Source organism: Oryza brachyantha, chromosome 6 (assembly GCF_000231095.2).
Source record: "Oryza brachyantha chromosome 6, ObraRS2, whole genome shotgun sequence".
NCBI lineage: Eukaryota > Viridiplantae > Streptophyta > Magnoliopsida > Poales > Poaceae > Oryza > Oryza brachyantha.
This window is the reverse complement of record NC_023168.2, coordinates 9,962,658-9,974,672: the sequence shown is the minus strand read 5'-3', so window position 1 is coordinate 9,974,672 and position 12,015 is coordinate 9,962,658. Positions and strand designations below refer to the sequence as shown.

At 38.5% G+C, this 12,015-nt stretch overlaps 1 protein-coding gene across 6 annotated transcripts; it reads left to right on the top strand.

Annotated features, from left to right (window-relative positions):
- The first annotated feature begins 614 nt into the window (after positions 1–614).
- On the top strand, positions 615–11,178 carry LOC102722779 (protein MICRORCHIDIA 6-like). Of its 6 annotated transcripts, none has more exons than XM_040525029.1 (21): positions 616–951; positions 2,823–3,047; positions 3,189–3,575; positions 4,567–4,641; positions 4,759–4,793; positions 4,887–4,965; positions 5,093–5,182; positions 5,266–5,341; positions 5,487–5,565; positions 5,795–5,929; positions 6,332–6,430; positions 7,771–7,872; positions 7,962–8,108; positions 8,274–8,366; positions 8,960–9,008; positions 9,105–9,216; positions 9,388–9,566; positions 9,644–9,747; positions 9,818–9,873; positions 10,242–10,284; positions 10,514–11,178. In XM_040525029.1, exons 2-21 carry the CDS (start codon positions 2,831–2,833, stop codon positions 10,682–10,684), a joined length of 2,328 nt encoding a protein of 775 aa, XP_040380963.1. In that variant the 5' UTR covers positions 616–951; positions 2,823–2,830; the 3' UTR covers positions 10,685–11,178. The 6 variants fall into 6 exon arrangements, with proteins under 6 accessions (XP_015694086.1, XP_015694087.1, XP_006656963.1 ...); XM_015838602.2 differs by having other exon boundaries at positions 617–951; positions 3,243–3,575; XM_015838600.2 differs by having other exon boundaries at positions 615–862; positions 2,823–3,575.
- Positions 11,179–12,015: the final 837 nt, after the last annotated feature.

The window sequence follows — 12,015 nt, the reverse complement described above, 5'->3', positions numbered from 1 at the left end:
CTGGGTACATGCAGCTTCGCCACTGGGTGGGCCACGGCCACCCGAGGCGGGCGGCGGCCGTGCGCCGCGGGCGGCGAGCAGGCACGCCGGGGGTGGGCCGGAGGCGGCAGGCGGTGGCGGGAGGCCGGCCGAGGCAGGCGACGGGTGACGGCCGGCCGAGGCAGGCGGCGGCGGCGGCGGCTCACAGCAGGCGGCGGACCACGGCCGGCGCGCACGGCAACGGCGGCATCGGTGCTCTAGATCTAATACTCCCCTCTCTTCTCTCCACTCCTACACCTTCTTCTCCACCCTAGAAAAAAATAGGCATACAACTCACCTTCGCCGGCGGCGTTAAAGACGGGAGGGATGTTGCGCCGGAGGAGAGGTGGCGCCGGAGTCCTTGAGGAGGCAGGAGCTCGATCCAGCTCCCGTTCGTTGGAATGGCGTAAGAAGAGAAACACGCTATTTTCGTGTCTTCTCTCTTTCTTCGGCGGAGACGGAGCTTTTTGAACTGTGCACTTTTTTTTTTTTTTAACAGAAGACCGGATGGCTCCTCTGGTGGGGGATGCTCTTATTCCGCTCTGTCCATAGACCACGGGAAGTGAAGGACATAACTGGTATTTCGCATAGCAGTTTTGGTAGAGGAAATGATGAAAAGACCGAAGTAAAGTTCGGCCGGGCGGCAGGTGGCAGCTCTTTGCTTCCGCTCCCGTCCCAACTCCCATAGAGTCACAGACTGCTGCTCGCCGCCGCGCCGGGCTTCCTTCCACGGACCCAATCACGAATGCAGTACGCAGGGATTTTTCTCCCGTAGTCCTGGGGCCTCTCCTCCGCTCTGCTCGGCTGGCGACGAACGGGAATCCGTCGTGGGCTCGGGGCACAGGTTGATCAGAGTTTTCGTTAGTTGCAAAACCCCGACTTTCTTGGGCTGTTCTGTTCGGAGGGTTTTCTTCCGGCCTCATATTTTTTCCCGTGAGCGATTCTACCCAACTCTTTCTTTCTAGGATGTTGCTCCGATGCATCAAATTTTCTGTGGATTTCTTTGCTACATAATGGGTGTATTGATCGTGGGTTGTTTTCCAAATATTATTTTTCTGGAGCTTCTTTATTTGTTTTTTTTCGGTGGTTAAAATGATGCCCTTTATCGGTTCCCCTTTCGGGTGTGCTGCAAAAGCTATTGTGATTCTTGACAATTTTTTCATGCATACCTTTTTACCTACACTTGTACTCCACATTCAACATTCATTTCTGGTTGCCATACATTTAGAATCCTTTGTGGGGAATAATTTATTGGAGTTGGACTCTCAGCAGTATTAATCGTTGATGCAGTTCTTCATATGTCATGCAATTGGACTTTTCTTTTGTTGGGGGTGCTTTGGCACTGCCATTGTTGTTTGGCTTCTACCTTAAACTTCATAATTAAAGTAGTCGTGTCAATAGTTGCTTGCTTGCCCAGTGATTTGCACTAACTTTTATGCTTTTGAAGTGTTTGGTTTGAAGGACCGCCTCCAACTGGTGGTCCACCTCAGGATTCTTGACTCTTGATTATATTCCTTCTTTAAGAGTATATTTCACAAAATTACATATATTTCATCAAACATCTCAAAATATATGGCGGTATACCATAATACTATAAAATTATAGATTTAGTGTTAGATTTATCATGAAACTATAGATTTGGAGTAGTGTATCGCAAACTACGAAAATGTAATAAGTGGTGGATCCAAGATCCGAATGTTAGTGGGGGGCTGGTTACGCCCGCTAGATCCGCTCCTGTATGTAATGAAGTTATCACAAAGCTACATATTTTAGAGTTTAGATCCAAGCCATCAATGATCCGTAAATGGGTCAATCTGGTTTGGTTGCAAATCCTCTCTAAATATTACCTGAGTGGTATGCGTGTTTTAAACTCTGTTGTAGTTACAAAACTAAAAGTTTTGTGATGAAAATTGTTTTAAATCTGTAATTATGTGATGTTAATGCCTTGAATATGTAGTTTTGTGAATAATTTGGTATGATACACCACCCTTAGGTTGGGGCATTTAACTATTTGCCACTCTTACAAGTGGCCTTAATATTTTGCCACTCTTATGACCCACATGTCATAGACACATGAGATTAATTGCAGTCGTAAGAGTGGCAAATGGTTAATTTTCCCCCGTAGGTCTGTGGTTTTACGATAGCTTGGTCAAAGCATATATTGTTTTGTGAAATTTACTCTTCTTATTCATTTACTAGTCTTGCTTATGTGCTGATTGGCCAACTGAATTCTAAATCCAGAGAAGATAAATTTAAAAAACCAAACACTCCAAAATATTGGAGAATGATGCATAGCCAATGCTCCTTAGTTTTATTTTTACCTTCACTTCTTTTTTTCTTTGGAGATTTTTGGTTATTGAGCCTTGGTTCCCATGGGGGAGACATATCTCACCTGTAAGATTTTTTTATTATTTCCATTTCTAATTGCATATCAGTGAAATGGTCCTGTACTTTATATGACACAGTGACTTGCACCATGAATTGTGCATTTCAATCTACTGTCTACAAGATTGCAATAAAAATCTAACATGCAGTTAACCAACTATTCATTGGCTGGCAAATTTTAACGATTATAAAATTCGGCTCAGGTTAGATGGATAACATTATGTGATGGTAGAGGTGGTACTGAGGTAGACATTCGTCCTTTATAGTGGTATATATAATAAGATGGTGTAGAGTTACCAAGTATATAATCTCCTGTTTGTTTTATTAAATCTTTGACACATTGGAGACATATTGTGCATCGGTTCTTCTGCATTTTACCTATGCCATGCGCCATTGGTTACAACATTTTGCTGTTTCAGGTTAAACCATGGCAATAATAGACTATGTTGACCTGTCCGATGATGAGATTATTGTGGAAGAACCTGGTGCTCATGGACATGCTCATGGAGCTGGTGTGCAAGTAGAATTAATTGACTTGGCCACTGAAGAAGATGGTGTGGAAGATCAAAATATTCATGGCAAAGATGATGCTGTTCGGTGGACAACACTACACAGACCAAATTTTGTTGCAGCTCATGGTCAAGGTAATACAGCTCGCCACAGATTAACATTGTGTAAACAGCGATCCATTGCAGTAGGTGATGATGCAGAAGAGGCTATGCAATCTGGAAAGCAGAAACACTCTGCAGTAAATGATGGCATTGGAGATCCTACAAATTCTGCAGACCAGGAGATTGTTGCAGCAGGTGATTGCACTGAAGAGGTTATACTGTCTGTAGATCAGGACTTTGCTGCAGAAGCTGCTGACACAGAAGAGACAATGAAGTCTGGAACTCGGAAGTTTGTTTCAGAAGGTTATAACTCAGGAGATGTCATGCAGTCTGGAAATGCTGCTCAAGCTACCACATCCTCATCAATGACAGAGCAAGGTGCCATCACATGCTCATCAATGACAGGACATGCTGCTACGACATCCTCATCAAGGAGTGAACAATGGAGTGGGGAGACAGCTGCATTTCTATGTTCCCAGCCCATGTCGAATGTATCGCCATTTCCCCGGCAGTTCTGGAAAGCTGGAGAGTACAGTGTTGCTGCTCAACCCACCATCAACAGTATGCTCTTAACCTTCCTCTTCACATAATATCTTATGACGTCACAGTCCCCTTTAGAATCCTCAGTGTGGCAGGTTGCAGTGTATTTCCCCATCTGCTCCACATGACCACATCTCACCATTGACAGCAAAAACTGCAAATAAGGGGTTGACTCTTTCATATAACTCCACCTGAAATAAATTCTACAGAGGCCTAGAGGGATTTTGAAACTTATACATAGAAAATAAAATATAATAGGAACTCTTTTCCATTGAATGTGTGGAACTGAGACTTATTGTGTTCATCTGATGTCAAAATAGATCTAAAAACCCTTACTTTTATCGTCTATTTGAGATGAGAACCAATTAGGTAGGCTAAAACATTTGCTATATTTTATGTATACATCAGGGTTGTATTCGACCTGCACTGCCAGGGTTTGCGGTGTGGGCACTACATCCTTGTGATTTGGTCTATCTAATAGTAAATTACTAAATTTCACAAAACCACATGTTTTGTTGAATAAGTTGCAGAAAACCATAATATTTCGGCTAGAGACATAACTACAAGTTTTATGGTCATATGAGCTCACTGAACTAAAACCAAGCAAAATCACAGCTCACCCCATCTGTTGTGCTGGGGCTTGTGGAGTTCTGACCATATAAAGTTAGTGTCACTAGCCAAATAACATGATATTTATTGAAAGGTTATGACCTTCAAATCTTTGTCAATGCGCTACTAACCAGAAAAACCTAGTTTTATCTGCAATTATGATTGTAAAACTGTAATATTATGAAATTTCCCCTTTCTCCTAGATATATTCCATGTGATAGTGATAAATTTTCATCTCTTAACATAACAAACAGAGGAAAAACTTGCACAAATATTCTAGAAGGATATTATGATTATTGTCCAATTTGTCCATCACACATTTTTATTTATTATTTGTTTTTCATGTTAATCTGCACCTTTTTTATTATTTGTTTATTCTAATGATTGAATTTGCAATTGATAGGTGCTCAGAACCACTTAAGGATCCACCCCAAGTTTCTTCATTCAAATGCTACTTCGCACAAGTGGGCATTTGGTGGTGCGTCATAGTGACATCAGTAAAAGCTTGCACTTTTCTTCTGCTTTTGTATATGTGTGCTCCTAACTATTCAAATATGTACTCAAAGGGTGATTTATTTATGTTATGTTTCTGCAGCTGTAGCAGAACTGCTCGACAATGCTGTTGATGAGGTTTTGATTTAAATATATCAGTGCTAAGTTTATCAGCCTTTATGAATCTTTTGGTTTCAATCCTTTTGTTTTACATGTTTGACATGGAAAAAGGTCAACAACGGAGCAACCTTTGTGAAGATAGATAAGATAAAATGTTCTCCTATTGGCGAATATTCATTGGTAATACAAGGTATCATTCAAACACGTACTATCTAATTGCATTGTAGATGTAATATGTTTTTCTTTGAAGGTAGCTGCTGCATTATTTTTTTTTCTAAGTAGCAATATTATGAGTGTATTGTTAATGCTATTTCAAGATGATGGAGGTGGTATGAATCCAGAGTCTCTTCGACGTTGTATGAGCTTCGGGTTCTCAACAAAAAGTGGGGATTCATTCATTGGACAATGTAAGAGTTCGCACCAATGCCTTTGGCAGCTTGTTCTATTGCTTAATGCTTCACTAGCTGAGTTGCAAAGTCATAACTACCAGATGGAAATGGTTTCAAAACCAGCACAATGAGGCTTGGAACAGATGTTATTGTATTCAGCTGCACAGAAGATAATAGGTTTTCCCTAATTTAACATTACGTTGTCTTCTTGTTCATATCCTGATAAGAGAAGTCAATGCAGAGTGATACTGCTTCATGTAACTGTTTTCAGCTGTCTTTTGATTTATTTGGCTAACTCTGTTTATATTAAATATGTTGACAGTAGATTGACACGAAGTATTGGACTACTCTCTTATACATTCCTTACAAGAACTGGCTGCGATGACATATTTGTACCAGTGGTCAGTTCATTAACTTCTTAGCCACTTGATCAATATTATTACTAATATAGTATCTCAATCTACATCAACTTATTACCATGTTTCAGTGTAGAAGTTAGGCAGTAGCAACAAGTGTAACAGTCTTCAGCAAACTAATTACGTATATGGCTTCAACTTAGCTAAACCCATAATGCACTGTTATTTTATAAGAGAATCAACTAGTGCTATCTTCTGCTATTTTACTTTATAGGTGGACTATGAATTTGATGCATCATCTCATACTTTCAAGACAAGAATGGACCATGGTGAGAAACAATTTTTTTCCAACTTGTCCACTCTTTTGAGGTGGTCTCCATTTACTTCAGAAGATGATTTATTGAATCAAGTAAGTTTCTCTATTTATCAGTATTTGTTATTCCCTAATCCCCTTTTGTAAATATTTATCCCGAATGAATTTATTGGGTTATGGTATGTTACGGGTCAAATATGCAGATATAAAAGTAACAGTTGGTGCTTCTTCTTCAATTGTAGCTTAGCTACTTTAGACTCCATCTAGTTGCAGAAACATGTATTGAGCATATGTAATGTTATATTTTCTAATATTTGAGCAATTATGATGTTTTTTTTTCTAACCGGAGGGAGTTATAAAGATTTATTCTTATTTTTTTGGCAAATGTCTAGACTTTGTCTTAAAGTTAAACTGCTCGTAGTATATATCTTTTTTGCATGTCTAGAGTCTAGACTGTAGAACTTTTTAAGATTTGTCCCAGATACAATTTTTTTTCAGTTTGAGGACATGGGATGCCATGGCACCAAAATAATTGTATTCAACTTGTGGTTCAACGATGCTTGGGAAATGGAGCTTGACTTTACATCTGATGAAGAGGTAAAGATTTACTTCTCCCTTTCCATAGATGTAAATATTGGTTAATTTTGTGCAATACACTGTGAAGTATAGACATTACTTACAAGTTTTTTTGCTTTGAAAAGTGAAATGGTGAATCCATGAATATAACATCTAATACTAATTGCAAACCTAGCAACTTAGTTTGAGAATGGAATGGTTGATGCATCAGAGCATGTACATATGTAGCTACTAGAAAGGTGCTTCAGGAGAGATAATGTAGTTAGTATAAGGTGCATTGGATGTATAAGTTGGTCCTTTAGCTAAAATCATTGACATCCATGCTACATTTGTCACCTGCTGCGAAGCAATATATTTTTATTTTTAGCAAGGAAAATATTTCCATAAATTATTCATTCAAATATAGAATTTCCAAATTTTGATAACATATAGCATCTAATGGATGCTGAGGGTTAGGATAAAAATAACCAAGAGGGATTTTTGGATAGGGAGCACTAATATGTCTACTATAGCATATAAAGAGTGTGTGCTAAGGGATGCACATGTTCTCACCTTCACCCTTGAAAATACATATATAATAGAAAATTGAGATTTCAAGTAGAAACAACGTAAGCAGATAACTAATGGCATTTTGGGCTTGAGGAATCTAGCTATATCTTAGGATGCCTTTAACCTTTTAGTGGAATGGACCTTGTTTTTATATTTGGCGGTAGGATACAGGCCGCATTCGGCAAGAGTGCAACTTACCTAGATTCACCTCTTTTTCCGTGCGCACGTTTCTCAAAGTGCTAAACAGTGTATTTTTGTGAAAATTTTCTATAGGAAAGTTGATTTTAAAAATCATATTAATATATTTTATAATTTTATAACTAATAATTAATTAATCATGTACTAATCTATTACTACGTTTTCTACGCCGGATAACTAACCTCCGATATTGCTTATGCCTAACGCGGCCATAATATGTTTGCACACATTGAATATCTAATATTCATCTTATTTATTGAAATTATTTACTTTCCATTGAGGGAAGATATAGAAATATTCTGAATTAGGTATACATGTTTTACCTGTACTACCTTAGGGGCCCTGTCACATTGCGAAGGACATTCTTCTTGCCTCTTTCTAACAAACTATGAAGAAACTGTCTTTTTAAATTTAGAATTATTGGATGTTTGTGAATGATCATTCGTGGATTCCAGAAATTACAGTGACCATTAGGACCCCAGGGTCTTGTATTCTTGTTTCATACCAGATGGCAATGGACTAAGCATCCTTTAGCAATCTCAAATGTTATTTATGTCTTTATCTGAGACATGCACAAAATTATTGCTAATGAAATTTGCTGCATGGTTGTGCAGGATATAATGATATCAGGAGCACCTGCCATCCCAGATAGACTGAAGACAATACGAAGGTTGAATCATATGCATGTTGCAAATCGCTTTCGATATTCACTTCGTGTAAGTTTTCAAGCAGAAAGTATGGTTTTACAGCATACATGTAGACCTGTAGTATGTTTGCATCGGCTTACTAACTTAAACATTGGCAGGTTTATGCATCTATACTATATCTTCAGCTACCAAAACACTTCAAAATCATCCTGTGTGGACGAGTTGTTGAGCCCCATCATGTTGTCAATGATCTCATATACCGTGAATGCATCAAATATCGACCACAAGTTGGAATAAACATAGAGGTTTGTTCTAGCAAACTTTGTTTAAAACCTGGTTTCAGATCTATTTACTGCTCAGATATTATTAACAATTCACCTAATTATATTGATGATTTCAAAGAGATAACCAACTATATTGCAACATCATTCCTTTTTAGCTAAGACATTTTCATTTCATTTATTCGTCAGATTGACATCATTACTACAATTGGCTACTTAAGAGGTGCTCCAAAACTGGATATACACGGATTTAATGTCTACCACAAGAACCGTCTTATACTGGTAAAATTTGTTGATGTTGCTGTATGCAATTTTTTCCAGAAGTTATTTCTCAAACAAGAAAATGTGTATGGCAATGCAGTGGTTCAGCTGTAAAGTCCAAATCAGTAATAATAGGAGTTACGCTGTGTTCTTTTATGGATTAAAGATGAAAGATGGAACACTATCGGATTTTTAAATAGCTATTTAATGATGTAAACAATGAAATTAACAACTACCAAGTTGAAAATCTACTTTAGAAAATAGAAAGTTGAGATGATGAACTTCTATATAGAAACTTTTTGCAAAAAAACGCATCGTTCAACAATTCGGGAAACGTGTGTGTAAAAATCGCGAATAATCTGCACTGTTGTACCCCCAAACAAACGCAGTCTAGAACTTATAACGAGGGGAGAATTAGAATCACGAAAAAAGTAAATGGACCTTCATGGCTTCACCAATCTTTACTTTCAATTGGGTTTTCCTTTTTTTTAAGTAAAAACAGATGAGGGATTTGGTGATTCTTTTTTGGTTTCAGGCATGTTCATTTTGTTAATATTCTGAATTCCTAATTTTTACAATTCCCATTGTGATAGCATTTTATTGTCTTGGTTCAGCCCTTTTGGTCTGTTTACTCTGATAGAAGTCGCAGCAAAGGCATTGCTGGTAAGAGTTTGTAATGCAGTTTCAACACGATTTTCCTGGTAATGCTTCTTATAGTACCATGTTTTTTTTTATTCTGAACAAAATATTATTTGCTAGGGGTCTTGGAGGCGAATTTCATAAGACCTACACATGATAAACAAGATTTCGAGAAGACAGGACTTTTCCATAGACTTGAGACACGGTTGAAAGACATGACACTGGAGTATTGGTGAGTTCACTTGCTATATATATGGAGCCGAAAATTCTTACCACTGGAATACCAGTCATTCATTGAATAAGCAGACATGTAATCACATGAACATTCCAGTCAGACGCATAGTTCATCTGTTACCACTGCATCGTCTCATGACACAATCAACTATATATGTGCATATTGCAGGAGGTATCATGCTCATTTGGTTGGATATGCTCGAGTCACACAAGCACTTCCTCCAGCACATTATACATCAACTGTTGCTCTCAGGGATGGTAGTTTAGTGGCTCAAGCTTCCACAAAGACTTATGATGGCAATTCAAGAGCTAGAGAATCTGTATTGCATGACCATTGTTCCAATGGAGGTAACTACTGATCCTTTCCATGTTGGCGCCTCAAGGAATGAACCATTATAAATTTCTGAATATTTTATTGGATGCAGAACCATCCAAAAGAACTTCCAGCTCAACGATTCATTGGAGGGCTCAAAAAAGGCAGAACGCCAACGATTATGCTAATCAACCTGCAGACATCAATGCTGTTCAGGTTTGAAATGTGATCACTATTTTTCTTAATTTTGATCAGTATTGTTTTTTCATTGGTTGCATTATTCTAGATAAAAGATGAAAGGATCAGACATTTAATCTCTGTGAAGAAGGTGCTAAAGGCTGAGTAAGTAGAGAAATGTTATCGTGTTTTTCCTTCAAGTATTTTGCACTTCCATTTCTCTGTGTTGTACATTCCATTTTTGACGTATGAAGCATTATCATTTGCTTATTTCATCGTACGCCTATATTACTTGTAAATAAGGTGTGCAAAACTCTGAATTAACAAAGCAATCAAAGTTCGTTGTCGTCAGCTCATTTTGTTGCATGTAACCAGACCTAAGCGCACACACAAGTGAGGGTGGTACATGGACTTATTCCAAATTAATACGTGTGATTCGTTCGATATTCTGATTTAGAAACAAAAATAATTCATTATCATGTCAAATTTGTGTGTAGTGTTTGTTCAAAACAATTGATTTACCTTACTTGTAGGTGCTCCAAATTTGAGGCAGCAGAGCAGCAGCTCCTATGCAAGGTATGTACGAATGTATCCTACTTGCTCTGCATGCTTGAAGGTTCTAACCTGTATCCTGTAGTATGCAAAATTAGTACAGGGGTGGTGCAACACGATTTATGCGGCCTACTTGATTCAGGCGCCATGAATGAATTTCTATTTTCCTTGAGGGGTTACTGGTTGATTAAATTTCATATGAATTGCATCCTTATATCCAGACGGCTGATCTCCTCGTCTGTCACTGAAACAGGCCGAGTCCTTAAGAAATGAGCTCCTTAAGTGGCAGCGGTTATTCAGGGACCTGACTGACCAGTTGAAATTCTACGATGGACAATGCCCATTGCAGCGCAATCTTCACTGCAACCACTCCAGCTTCCTGGGGTATCGAGTTTCTGAAGGTGGACGTCTAACAAGACCATAATGTCGGTTCTGCCGTAGCCTCCATAGATTTTTGGCCGTGTGTATATTCACAGGGCCATGGTGAACACCAAGGTATATTATCGCATACTTTTGTAGTAGGTTCAGCTGAGCGAGCTCAGCAAGAAGACGACCTTAATTCAGTTATCACTGATAATGAAAAAAAAAGGAAAGAAACTAAACAAAACCTCTTAACGACCTTAATTTAGCTCAGAACAAGAACTTTGTTTTTCTTTTTTTTAATGTTGTAACTTCTTAATTTTTATTTTTTAAAGTAAACCCTCCTAAAATTTATTTTCAAAATCTGCACCGTTTGGTGACACCATTCCACACGTGTCAATATAACACTACCCTGATCTGTTGGCGTGACTGTTTTTGATCACGCGAGTCTGCTAGTCCCATGCTGTTAGCGTGATAAGACAATGTTGTATTATTGTGGCAAAACAATGGGCAAGAAATACAATAATTCAAGGATTTTGGACCGAGAATCCGAGATATTTCCGCAGCTCGTTTGGGTCCCAGAAACACACGGCGGGCGATGAATCTCGGCTGTGTGCACGGCTGCTGATTCGGTGAAGTGTGGTGTGAAAGATACGTCCCTGCAAATCTGGAATTTCGTTACATCGGTTAGAAAAACGTCGCGTGAGGTTGGGCAGCTTTTGCCGTGTCGTGTTCCGCAGAAATAGGGACCCCACACGCGCCATCAGCCTGCCTGCTGGGGTCTTATTAGTTATTATCTCACGAATTATCACTCTTGTCTCTTTTTTGTTTTAATCTTCTCACGTTTCCTTTTCTTGAGGGAGAAAAAAAACTGGCCGTCCATATAAAAAGTAAGCCATGTGAAGAACGGCCCAGCGTGGACAAGTCGTTGTCAACAAGCGAACGCAACGCCCGCAAAGTTCCAAAAGGGTGTCAGCTCAGCTCCATCCTGCTGGGATCCTCCGTATCAGCACTGGCAAAATACAACTTCAGACTCCAGTGTCTCATTGTTCTTTTTACCCTGCTCTTTGTTTGTGCTTATGACTCTGGCTCTGTTTAGTTTTCAAAAAAAAAAATCACGAGCTCTTTGGATAGATGTATAGAGTATTAAATATAGGTAAAAAAAACCAATTACACAGATTACGTGTAAATTACAAGACGAATCTTTTAAGCTTAATTGCGTCATGATTTGACAATATGGTGCTACAGTAAATATTTGCTAATGATGGATTAATTAGACTTAATAAATTCGTCTCGCAATTTTCTAACAGAATTTATAATTTGTTTTGTTGTTAGACTATATTTAATATTTTAAATATATGTCCGTATATCCGATATGATAATCAAACATAAAAA

Excerpts from the sequence above, each read along its gene's own strand:
- LOC102722779 (XM_015838600.2), top strand. The coding sequence starts at position 2,831 with ATGGCAATAATAGACTATGTTGACCTGTCCGATGATGAGATTATTGTG. Across the intron at positions 8,367-8,959 it reads ACAAGAACCGTCTTATACTG|CCCTTTTGGTCTGTTTACTC; the intron begins GTAAAATTTGTT and ends GTCTTGGTTCAG. Across the intron at positions 9,748-9,817 it reads CAGACATCAATGCTGTTCAG|ATAAAAGATGAAAGGATCAG; the intron begins GTTTGAAATGTG and ends GCATTATTCTAG.